The 11,071-nt window shown below is 69.8% G+C and overlaps 2 protein-coding genes and 1 long non-coding RNA gene across 3 annotated transcripts in view; 1 reads left to right on the forward strand and 2 right to left on the reverse strand.

Moving 5' to 3' along the window:
- The window catches only part of PHYHIP (phytanoyl-CoA 2-hydroxylase interacting protein), a 2,924-nt gene extending 1,457 nt beyond the window's left edge, over positions 1 to 1,467 (forward strand). Inside the window, exons 3-5 of the mRNA XM_035312831.1 lie at positions 249 to 423; positions 691 to 808; positions 932 to 1,467. Of these exons, the coding sequence (XP_035168722.1) occupies positions 249 to 423; positions 691 to 808; positions 932 to 1,466 (828 nt within the window). The 3' untranslated portion in view covers position 1,467. The remainder of the gene's footprint in view (positions 1 to 248; positions 424 to 690; positions 809 to 931) is intronic.
- Positions 1 to 2,458, reverse strand: part of LOC118158203 — a 4,446-nt gene extending 1,988 nt beyond the window's left edge. The window contains exon 1 of the long non-coding RNA XR_004746814.1: positions 2,293 to 2,458. This is a non-coding gene — a long non-coding RNA (uncharacterized LOC118158203). The remainder of the gene's footprint in view (positions 1 to 2,292) is intronic.
- Positions 2,459 to 3,166: 708 nt separating this feature from the next.
- On the reverse strand, positions 3,167 to 10,683 carry LOC118158201 (bone morphogenetic protein 1). The gene is made up of 13 exons (XM_035312830.1): positions 10,552 to 10,683; positions 10,188 to 10,290; positions 9,643 to 9,759; positions 9,398 to 9,543; positions 8,896 to 9,091; positions 8,678 to 8,803; positions 8,424 to 8,584; positions 8,100 to 8,280; positions 4,797 to 4,922; positions 4,586 to 4,713; positions 4,287 to 4,500; positions 3,928 to 4,178; positions 3,167 to 3,671 (listed from the first exon to the last, which is right to left on the reverse strand). The coding sequence occupies exons 1-13, from the start codon at positions 10,591 to 10,593 to the stop codon at positions 3,537 to 3,539; spliced, it is 1,926 nt and encodes a 641-aa protein (XP_035168721.1). The 5' UTR covers positions 10,594 to 10,683; the 3' UTR covers positions 3,167 to 3,536.
- Positions 10,684 to 11,071: the final 388 nt, after the last annotated feature.

Here is an 11,071-nt window from a genome sequence, read left to right on the forward strand (position 1 = left end):
GGGGGGGGGGCTCTCGCCGTGCATACGGGGTGGGGGACATGGGGGGGTCAGCGGGAGACGTGGTGGAAACGGGGTTGGGAAGCGAGCAGCCGGGTAGGGAGCGCGGTGCCGCGTCCCCTGCAGCCGCATCGGGGAGCGCACAGGGGACATTTTGCAGGGACGCCCCCCCCGAACCAAGCGCCGGGTACAGGGGCGGGGGGGGGGGGGGGGGGCGGGGCCATCCGGGTGACGCTGTCCCCTCGGCGCAGGACGTCCCCACCAAGCTGGTGGCCAAGGCGGTGCCGCTGCCCATGACGGTGCGGGGCCACTGGTTCCTGAGCCCCCGCACCGAGTACAGCGTGGCGGTGCAGACGGCCGTCAAGCAGAGCGACGGCGAGTACCTGGTGTCCGGCTGGAGCGAGACGGTGGAGTTCTGCACCGGGGGTGAGCACGGGGGGTGGGGGGGCTGGGGAGGACCGGGGAGGACGGGGGCGAAGCCGCGAGCTCGCACAAGCTGGGCCGGTCGGAGCGGCAGCTGGCGAGTGGGAGGCTGCCGGCGTGGGAAGCGCGAGCTGCGAGCAGGGACGGGCGCAGAGAGGAGGGTGCACAGAGAGGGGGGACACGGGTTGGGGGGGTGGGGGGGGGGGCTATTCCCTGATCCCTTCCGCCCCCTGTGTGTGTCCCCCCCCCCCCACCCCTCCCCGATGCCAGATTACGCCAAGGAGCACCTGGCCCAGCTGCAGGAGAAAGCCGAGCTGATTGCCGGCCGCATGCTGCGCTTCTCCGTCTTCTACCGCAACCAGCACAAGGAGTATTTCCAGCACGTCAGGTACCCCCCCGGCACCGTGCCCGGCGCCTCGGGTACACCCCCCCACCCCGGGCCGTTGTCCCCTGACATTGCCTGTGTGTGTGCGTGTGTCCCCCCCTCTCCCCGACCCCGTCCCCCCTGCAGGATGCACTGCGGGAACGTGATGAAGCCGTCGCTGAAGGACAACAGCGGCAGCCACGGCTCGCCCACCAGCGGCATGCTGCACGGCATCTTCTTCAGCTGCAACACCGAGTTCAACACCGGGCAGCCCCCCCAGGACTCGCCCTACGGCCGCTACCGCTTCCAGATCCCGGCTCAGCGCCTCTTCAACCCCAACACCAACCTCTACTTCGCGGACTTCTACTGCATGTACACCGCCTACCACTACGTCGTCCTGGTCCTGGCGCCCAAGGGCTCCTCGGGGGACCTCTTCTGCCGGGAGCGCCTGCCCCAGCTGGACATTTCCTCCAACAAGTTCCTGACGTGCTGCGTGGAGGACGGCGAGCTGGTGTACCGTCACGCCCAGGACAGCATCCTGGAGGTCATATACACCGAGCCCGTGGACCTCAGCCTCGGCGTGCTGGGGGAGATCAGCGGCCACCAGCTCATGAGCCTCTCCACCGCCAACGCCAAAAAGGACCCCAGCTGCAAGACGTGCAACATCAGCGTGGGGCGCTAAGGGCCGGCCGCGGGGCAGGGCTGGGGGGCGCCGGGCTGGGGGCGCGGGGGAGCGCGGTGCCCACCCCGGGTGCTCCTGCGAAGGACGCTGCTGGGGGGAGGACGGGGCTGGATGGAGCTGCGGGGGACCCGTCGGCACCTCTGCTTTTTTGGGGAGGGACCCCGTGGCCGAGCCCCGAGGGAGGGAGCCTTCATCTCCCGGACTGGCCGACCATCCTCGTCCTCGCTGGCACAAGCTCTGCCCTCCGCCGGGGAAGACCCTCGCCTCACATCCACCGCCCCCCAGCTCCGGGGCTCGCCCCCCAGCCCACGCCGCAGCTCCTGGGGAGCCCCAGCCCTGCCTCCCGCCCGGGAGGGCCCTGCCCAGCCCAGCCCCTCGCTGCCACCCCGCCGGGGAGGGCGGCAGCTCTGGCACGAAGGCTCCAAGCACCCCCGGATTTGAACTGCTCCTTGCTCCCAACAAAAGCACAAAGGACCCTGGCCCCTCACCCGGACCCCTGGACCTGGCTGAGCTCCTCGGTGGGCTGCTGAGTGCCCCGGGGACCCTCCATCCGCCTTCGCCCTGCAGCCGGAGAAGCGGAGACGCATGCGTGCCCGCGGGCCATCGCTAAATCCCCCGGGGCAGGGGGCGCTTGGGGGGTGGGGGGGTGCAGCCGTGGTCCGCCTGTCCGCCGTGGTGTCGTGCAGCGCTGTGCCGTGTTCGCTCTGTGCTCCAGCCCTCGCTCTGCCGCCCGAAACCCCGGCCCCGCGGCCCGGGAGGCAGCCGGAGGAGCCGGGGTGCCGGTGCTCGGGTGGGGGGAGAATCCGTGCGCCCCCCGTCTCCCCACCGCCCCCCCAGCATGAGCCGTCGGCAGCATGGCGCTCGCGTGCCGGCCCGCTCCCCGGTCTCTGTGTACCCGATGCACGCTGTAACGGTAGAAGAGAACAACCCCCCCCGTCCCCGAGCAACCCTGTGCTGTGCTGGCGGTGTATCAATAAACTGTGTGCGGTCGCCACGGGCCGTGTCTCGCCTGTCTGTGCCCAGGGGAAGGGGAGGAGGAAGGTCTGCAGCTCCGGGAGGGACGGGGATGGCGGGGACGGGGGTGGCACGCGGGGACGGCATCCCGCTGCCCTTGGGCTCAGCACCTTGGGGCACTCCCCTCACCAAAACCTTCAAGGACCAGGCATCCTCATGCCCATCCCCTGCCGACGAGCCGAGATTTGCAGCCCCTGCTGCCACCACCCCCCTGCAGCAAGCACATGACGACGGGGCGCGCTTTCGGGTTGCCTTCCCCAGAGCCGCAACGCCGAGGCACGAGGGAGCGCGAGGCGGGCGCGGGGGCCGTGCCGCCCCCACCAGCCATCTGGTACGGGTACGGGGGGGCTCCACGCGGCCCCGGCCTCCCCGCAGAAGGAGCCGGGGCTTTGCCGGGCTGTGGGTGCGCTGCCGGCTGCGCCCAGGCTGGGCGGTGGAGCTGCCAGCACCGCCGGCACCCGCCGGGGCCGGATCCGGCAGATGGCCCCTGCAGATGGCCATGCGGCACAGGGTCCGGCCACAGCGCTCGGGTTTGGCTTCTTCCAGCAGCCAGCACCCCGTCAAAGTCCAACTGGGAGGACTGGGAGGACTGGGAGGGCTGGGGATGCCCCGCTGCGAGCGCCGCTGTCGTCGGGGCGAGGCTGCGGTCGGAGCCACCGCGAGCAAAGAGGCTGGGGCTGTCCCCGTCCACGTACAAGAGTATTTATTTCATCGTTACAAGAGAGAGACAGCACCTTCTGCGTGTCGGGCTCTTCCCGGTTACTGGTTTGTACATTCAGAGAGCTGCGGCCGGGGCGAGGAAGGGGAACGGCTCCCGCTCGGCCGCCCGGCGCCGGGGGACGGCCACCGGCACAGGGGACCCCCCCCTTGCCCTTGTGCCCGCGGGCGCCCGAGCCCCGGCGCCCCGTGCGCGCGTGTCTGAGTGCTGAGGTTGCCTGTGTGCTCCTCCGTGCAGTCTGTGCGTGGCGGCGCTGCCCCTTCCTTCCTCCCTGCCCTCCTCCTCATCCTCCTCCTCCTCCTCCTGCCCTGCCCGCGCGGGGCCGGGGCCGCCGGCTCTCATTTCCTCGTGTGCAGCGTGTCCTGGAACTTGGTGCTGGTGTAGCGAAGGTGGAAACCCTTCTTGTTGATGGTGTCGTCCGAGTGGAAGCGGATCATCACCGAGTCTCCGGCCGAGTAGACCTCCTCCGGGGGCTGCCGGGAGGGGGAGAGGAGCGCTCAGCACCACCAGCATCCCGGGGAGGCGCTGGGATTCGTGACCGGGAGGTGCAAAAGCATTGCAGTGCCCCCTCCCCATGATGCTGCGCCATGCACGGGGGGGTCAGAACTTGTTTAAAACCCCAAAGCCCCCCAGGGGAGCTCACTGGTGCTGAGCCGAGCTGGCTGCGTGCGCCTTGGCTCAGCACCACTCATCGCTCGCCTCTCCCCCACCCCAGCTCCCCGAGCTCACCCCGGACCCGCAGAAGCGGCCGAGGCGCGGGGCTGTCCCGTCGTAGCCGTCGAAGAGCTCCATGTAGTCGTAGCCGCAGTCGGCCTCCTCCTCGATCTCAAAGGTCTGGAAGATGAGCTCCACGCCGTAGCCCTCCTCGGCCATGATCACCCACTCGCAGTCCGAGCCGCCCGGGTAGTTGTTGTCCCCGAACTGCGCGTGCGAATACAAGTCCTTGGTCTTCACCTCGGCACGCATCTGGCCCCCGCACACTTGGGGAGAAGCCAACAGCGGGGGGGTTAGGAGGGCCCCCGGCCCCGCACGGCACCCTCCAAACCTCCCCAAAACCGGGAACGCTTCCCCAACCCCGCGGCCGGTACCGGTGGAGTGCGTGGCCTCGAAGCCCTTCTTCTGGACCGAGTTGTCGGAGACGAACTTGAGGAACATCTTGTTGCCCGAGGAGACGATGGGCTCGGGCTCCTTGGCCCCGCAGAAGCGGCCCAGCACCGGGGCTTTGGCGTCCTTGCCGTTGTAGATCTCCAGGTGGTCGTAGGTGCACTCCTGCTGCGCCTCGATGTCCAGCTCGGTGAAGGTCTGCGGCACGGGGCGGCTCAGCGGGGCGGCGCGCGGCACGGCCCCGGTGCCGCGCTCGGTGCCGGCCGCTTCCCGTGGCCCCTACCAGCTTGACCCGGTGGCCGGCCGTGGTGCTGATGGCCCACGTGCACTCCTTCTTGCTGGGGTACTTATCGGGCCAGTTGGGGCTGGTGATGGTCCCCGAGGTGGACGTCACCTTGTGGTCGCAGCCGGCTGCAGGGAGAGCGGCGGCTCAGGACCCGGGGAGGGCGCACGGAGCCGGGGGGGGGGCGGGGCGGGGGGGGGCACAAACCCACCTTCCTTGCAGTCGTGCTTGTTGTCGTGCAGCACGAAGCCGCTGCGGCACTGGCACTCGTAGCTGCCGAAGGAGTTGAGGCACTCGTGCTGGCAGCCGCCGTTGTTCTTGGAGCACTCGTCCTTGTCTGCGGAGAGAGCAGAGAGGCACCGGGCTGAGCGGGGCGGCCGGCGTGGGGGCAGCCCGGCAAAAAGGGGGGCTGCGGGGGGGGGTCCCCGTGCCGCGTGGCCGTGCCCGAAGCACCGGTGAGCCCCGAAATGTCGCTGCCCTCCAGCAAGCCCGGCCGGGGAGGGGGGGCTGCGGGCAGCCAAGCGAGGCAGCAGCAAGCAGATCGGCCGCGTCCCTTCCAGCGGGTGTAAGAGAGGGGGGGGGGGTCCTCCTCTCCCGGGCTCACGCACGGGCACCACCATTACCTGCTTACGGTACAGACGGGGAGGCAGAAAAACACACAGTGACAACCAAAGATGCACAAGAAAGACCAGGACGCGGGAGTCCCTCTTTACTCATCGACAGGAAATGTCACAGACACGATAAAAACGGGGACAAAAACAAGGTCAGCTGGTCAGCGACAAACCGGAGGAGCCGAAAACCAACGGGAGCGGGACCAGGGCAGGAAAGGGTTGGAGGGGCTTAAAACCAAAAAAAATAATAAAAATAAGGCCAACAACCAGTTCTGTCAAGCAAGGGGCTGCCGGGGCCGGCCCGCGGGCGGGGGGCTCGGCTCGGCCCCCGCCCGCTCCCGCAGGGTGCCCGGGGCCGCGGCGTTCCTGAGAAAGGTGGCGAGGACGGCGCGGCTCAGGAGGGGCCCCGCGGCCGCTTCTGGAGGCGAAACTTCAGGCCGGGCAGGCGGGATTTCGGGGGCTGCAGCTGCTGCTTCTTCTCTGCAACGAGACACGGGGAGGGGGATGCGACGGGGGAGCGGGGCGCGGAGGGCACGGCGGGCACGGCGGGGCATGCAGAGCGGCCAGCCGGGCAAGCAGGCAGGCAAGGGGGGGCACCGGAGGGGGACCCGCGAGCCCCTCGTGCACCCAGGGGCTGCGGGGAGGAGGAGGATGAGGAGGAGGGGGATGAGGATGGGATTTGGTCGGCTTCCTCGCTGCTCGGGGCCCGGGGGGGGGGTGCGTGGGAAGCCCGGGAGGGTTTGGGTTCACCTGCGGCAAGGCGGCTCCCCGGGCTGGCCGTACTTACCTCCGAGTGGCCACCACCCGCCCGAGGGCTCGGTCACCGTCCCACAGCTTGCCCAGGGGTCTGGCCGGGGGGGTCGGGTGCCATAGCCCCCTCCTCGCTCATGGTGCCGGCCAGCCGAGCTCACCCAGCTCCCCGGGGGTGGTGGCGATGCTGGGGGGGGGGGGGGGGGGGGGGGGGGCCCCCCCCCCCGGCCCCCGGGGGGGGGGGGGGGGGGGGTCCTGCCCCGGGCTGGCCCCCCAGCCGTCGGGAGCCGTGCACGCGCCCCGAGCCCTGCGGTGACGCCTCTCGAGACGAGGCTGGAACCTGCTGTCTCCCAGGTCTGGGTGAGGAGGAAGCGAGGCGGAATTGACCCGTTTTGGGGGTGGGAAGGGGCTTCTGGTGGGCCGGGCGGGACGAGAGCAGCTCCAGCAAAGGGGGAGCGCGCGCAGCACTGCCCTGCAGGAAGGACGGAGGGAGCCTGGGCGGGCGAGACAAGAGCGAGAGCGTCGGCAGAGGGAAGAAGCCCGCTGGCTCGGAGTCCTCAGCAGTCCTTTACTCCAGCGGCTCGCCTGCACCTCCTTCTGCCCCGCCACCGCCACCCGTGCACCGAAAGCCACCCACGCCAGCAGGGCCGGGGACCTACCTGGTGCCGGCACCGTGGCGGACCCCCCCCCGGCGAACGCTTCTCGTAATGCACCAGCCGAGCGCTGCCCCTGGGTGGCCCCGAGGGGCTCTCGGGGTGGCCGGAGCAGCGGGGATGGAGGGCAGGGACCCCCCCCCCCAGGGCTAAAAAGGAGCCTCAGCAGGGATGCTGCGCCCTGGAGCTGCGAGCGACCCCGGGGGGGGGGGGTCCTGCAGCACGGTCCTGCTGCCGGGAAAGCCCGAGACCTGGATGGAGAAGGAGGGTTTGGTGGCACGGCTGCGGCAGGGGACAGGAGCAGCCTCGGTGGGATGGGACAAGCGGGCACGGCCCTGGGGAAGCGCCACGAGTCCCGGCAGGAGGTTGGTGAAGGCGGGGGGGGACCCCCCGGGAGAGGGAAGGAGCCCGAAGCGCGGAGAGGGGCGACTCACCCGGCTGCCCCGCGGTCCCGCTCGGCTGCTGGGCTTCCCCGAGGTCTCTGTTTGCTGGAGGGCGGCGGCTCCCGAAGGCTGCGCCACCTCGCTTGCCTTGGTTTTAATTACAAAATAAAGCAAAGATACCGTACCCCCGGCCCGCGGGTCTCTGCTGCTCCAGGCTGCCTCGGGGAGCAGCAATGCCCCGAGCTCCTGCGGCCGAGCATCCGTGCTGCCCCTCCAAACGGCCTCGGCGGGGGCCAAAAAGCAGCAGGAGGTCCAAGGCTCCCGTCTGGAGCGCACGGCTCAGTCCAGGCGGTGCCCTCGGTGGTGACATCCAGGGTGCCGTGCCTCGGGGGACCCTCTCTTGCCCGAGGGTCCCGCGGAAGCCCCCAGCTCAGGGGTGAGGCTTTGGTGACGCCGTTTGCTCCGCGTCCCCATCCCTCCCTCCCCAAGACCTGGCACTGGGGACACTATTTCCTGGCGGGGTGGCCCCGGGAGAGGAGAGAGGAACACAGAACAGACAGGAATAAGCAGGTAATGGTTTTCAGGAGGACACCTGAGACGTCGTGGCAGCGGGACAAGGGCCACAGAGGCTCTGCTGAGCACCCTGGGGAGAGGAGCTGAGCGCCCAGCGCCGGGGACAGGAGCGCGGCCGGGTGCTGGAGGCGCAGGGGCGGCAGAAGCGGAGCAAGCCCACGGCCGTGCAGCGTAGCGGGGGGCGTGCAGCAACGTAGCCCCCGGGGCGCAGTCCCCCCCAAAAAAAGGCTGAGCTTGTCCCCAGCCTCTGCTGCTGCAGCTGGAGCCCAGCACCCTCTGGTTTTTGGGGACCTCGAGGGCACCCAAGAAAGCGGGGAAGCTTGAGGGGCAGCAAAACATCTTGTGAGCTTGGCTGTGGGCTCCGCCAAGCCAGCTGGAGGCTGCGGGGAACCCCCCCAGGGGATTGCACCCCGCAGGGCACAGCCTCAGCACCTCCCCGGGCTGGATGGAGCGGGGACTGCACCCCGGCACAGGCGTTAGCGGCGATGCGGGGGGCGCAAGGGGGGGGGCAGGCGGCCGGGCAGGGGAGCGCAGGGGGCTCTACCTGAGAAGAAATGGGCTTTGAAGCCCTTTTTGGAGACGGTGTTGTCGGACTTGAACTCGATCCTCATGTTGTTGTACTGCGAGGTGATGACGTCCGGCTTCTCGGCGCCGCAGAACTTGCCGTGGAGCTTGGAGTCGGCCGTCAGCCCGCTGCGCACCTCCACGAAGTCGTATTTGCAGACCTGGGGGGGGGTAAGAGAGGGGGCATGGGGCTGGTGGCGTGCCCGTGCCACCCACCCACCCTCCTCTCGGCCACCAGGCTGGGGCGGGGGGCGGGGGGGGGAGCAGCAGCACGCGCTGGGAGACCCCCCCAAGGCTCGCTCACGTCATTGCCCTCGGTCTCGAAGAAGTCGAACTGCAGGGAGATGCGGTACTGGGTGGGGGCCACCAGCTGCCAGATGCAGTTCTTGTTGGGGGGGTACTCCTTGGGCCACCCGGGGCTGGTGATGGAGCCGTTGAGCTTGGTGAGGAACCCTCCGCAGGCGGCTGCAGGGCGGGAGGCACCGAGCACCCATCACGTCCCCGGCACGGGTACTGGGAGGCACTGGGAGGCACCGGGGGGCACTGGGAGGCACTCACCCTCGCAGCGGCGCTTGTCGGAGGCCAGCTCGTAGCCGGGGTCGCAGGCGCACTTGTAGCTGCCCAAGGTGTTGACGCAGCGCTGCTCGCACCCGCCGTTGTTCGGCCGCGAGCACTCGTCCACCTCTGGGCACGGGGCGGGGGCTGAGCAGGTGGGCGAGGCCGCCGCCCCCCCCGGCCCCCCCCCCCAAAAAAAAAAACCTCGGCTCGCCGCCTACCTTTGAAGAAATTGACGGCGAAGCCGGCTTTGTTGATGGAGCCGTCGGAGACGAACTTCATCCAGAGCTTGTTGGAGGTGCTCTTGATGTCGTCCGGCTTGTCGTAGCCGCAGTAGCGGCCGATGAGGCTGCTGGCCTCGCTGCTGCCGTCCCGGATCTCCAGGTAGTCGTAGGCGCAGCTGTCGTGGCGCTCGATCTTGGGGGGGGGGGGCACGGGGTGTTATTTTTTGGGGGACACTACCCCCAGCCACCGCGTGTCCCCAAGCCCTGCCTCCCCCCGATGTCCTCTAAGTTCTTCCCACCCCGTTCCCGGACCCACGGCTCTCCCACGTGGGGAAACTGAGGCACGGCGAGGCCAGGCGAGGATTTGGGTACCCGGAGGGACCACCCGGGGATCTGGGTACCCAGGGGGGGCAGGGACACCCCCGTGGCAGCCCCGCGCACCGCATCGAGGCGCTTCCAGGGGGGGGATTTCCCCTTCCCGGGGACGTCGCGCACCCACCTCGAAGGACTGGAAGGTGAGGCCCACGTGGAAGCCCTCGGACACGGTGATCTTCCAGACGCACACCTTGCTGGGCCGGTAGTCGTCGGGGTAATTGGGGGACTGGATGTGCCCGTTGTCCTTCTTCACGTCCCCCCCGCAGATGGCTGCAAGGGCAGGCGAAGCCCCCCTGAGCCCCTTGCGCCCCGCGGCAGCCCCCGGGGGGGGGGGGGGGGGACACCACCCCCAAAACCCCCCTCCCGTACCTTCGTAGACGGCGAAAAAGCCTTTGCCCACCCAGTTGCTGCTGCTGCGGAACTCGACCCAGAGGCGGCTGTCGGTGGAGACGATGGGCTCGGGCAGCTTGTTCCCGCAGAACCTGCCTGGGGACGAAGGCGTGCTGGGCTGCCGCGGCCGCGCGCACGTCGCCGGCACACCCGGGGGGGCCCCAGGGCTGCTTCGTGGGGGTGGTCCGCCCCCCCCCAAAGGGAAAGAGCGGCTTCTCCCCACCCTCTCCGATGTGTTTTTTTTTTGGGGGGGTGTTTCGTGGAAATCGGTTGTTTCTCGGGGGAGGGGGGTGCTGATAGTGGGGCTTGGGGACATCCAGCTACTGGCCTCGCGGGACGGGGTGTGCCGGCCAGCCGGATCATCCACGCTGGTTTAATTAACATAGACTAATGAGCTGGGAGCCCTGATTTGCTGCAATAACCCCCCCCCCCGGGCCAGCCTTCCCCCCCCCCCCCCCCAGGGGCAGTGGCACGTGGCGGCCGGGCAGGGGGTACGGGCAGGGGGAGCCCCTCGCCCCGGTTACCTCGCAGCGTGGCCTTTCTCCAGAACCCGTCTCTCACCTCCACGTAGTCGTACCAGCACAGCCGGCTTCGGTAGAGGTCCAGGGTGGTGAAGTTCAGGATGATCTGGGGGGGGGGGGGGAGGGAAAAAAGCATGGCATGAGCCCCCCACCCCGTGCCCCGCGGGGTCTCCTTGCTGCCGGACGGAGGCTCCGGGTGCCGGCGGTGCTGGTGGCACCGGGACCTCCCCGTGAGCATCCATCGGGGGATGCTGGTGCGGGGCACACCGAGGTAGGGGGACCCCAAATTTGGGAGCTGGGGGGGGGAGAAGGTGGGGGAGGGAGGCTGGGGAGGGGGCTGGGGGTGCCCTCGGGGCAGCGCCGGTACCTTCTCTCCGGGGGTGACGGAGATCCTCCAGACGCAGTGCATGTGGGCAGAGTACCCGTTGGGGAACTGGGGCGAGGAGAAGTTGCCCTGGCTGTCCTGGAGCGTCTCCCCGCAGGCTGCGAGAAGGGGGGGGCAGGGATCAGACCCCAGCACGGGCCAGGGGAGCCCCCCCCCCCAGCACCAGGACGGGCACCCATGGGACCAACCCCTCCATCCTTTCCACCCAAAACCGCCACGTCGCCGCAGCCCCGAAGGGCGCAGGAGGTCCCGGCGGTGGCTGGCGATGCTCCCGGCACCCCGGCACAAACCACGTCCCCCCCCCCCCCCAAAGGGAACCATCCCGGGGGGGGGGCCCACGCCCTGCCACGCCGCGGGGGGAGCCCGGCTCGCAGCCCGGGCTCGGAGCAGGTTTGCACGGCTGGATCCGGCCCAGCGCTGCCATCTGGAAGCCACATGGTGCCGCGGCCGCCTTGCGCTGTCGCGGGGCCAAGGCAGGACCCCCCCCCCAAACACATCGGGG

Source organism: Oxyura jamaicensis, assembly GCF_011077185.1.
Source record: "Oxyura jamaicensis isolate SHBP4307 breed ruddy duck chromosome 22 unlocalized genomic scaffold, BPBGC_Ojam_1.0 oxy22_random_OJ194, whole genome shotgun sequence".
Classification (NCBI taxonomy): Eukaryota; Metazoa; Chordata; class Aves; order Anseriformes; family Anatidae; genus Oxyura; species Oxyura jamaicensis.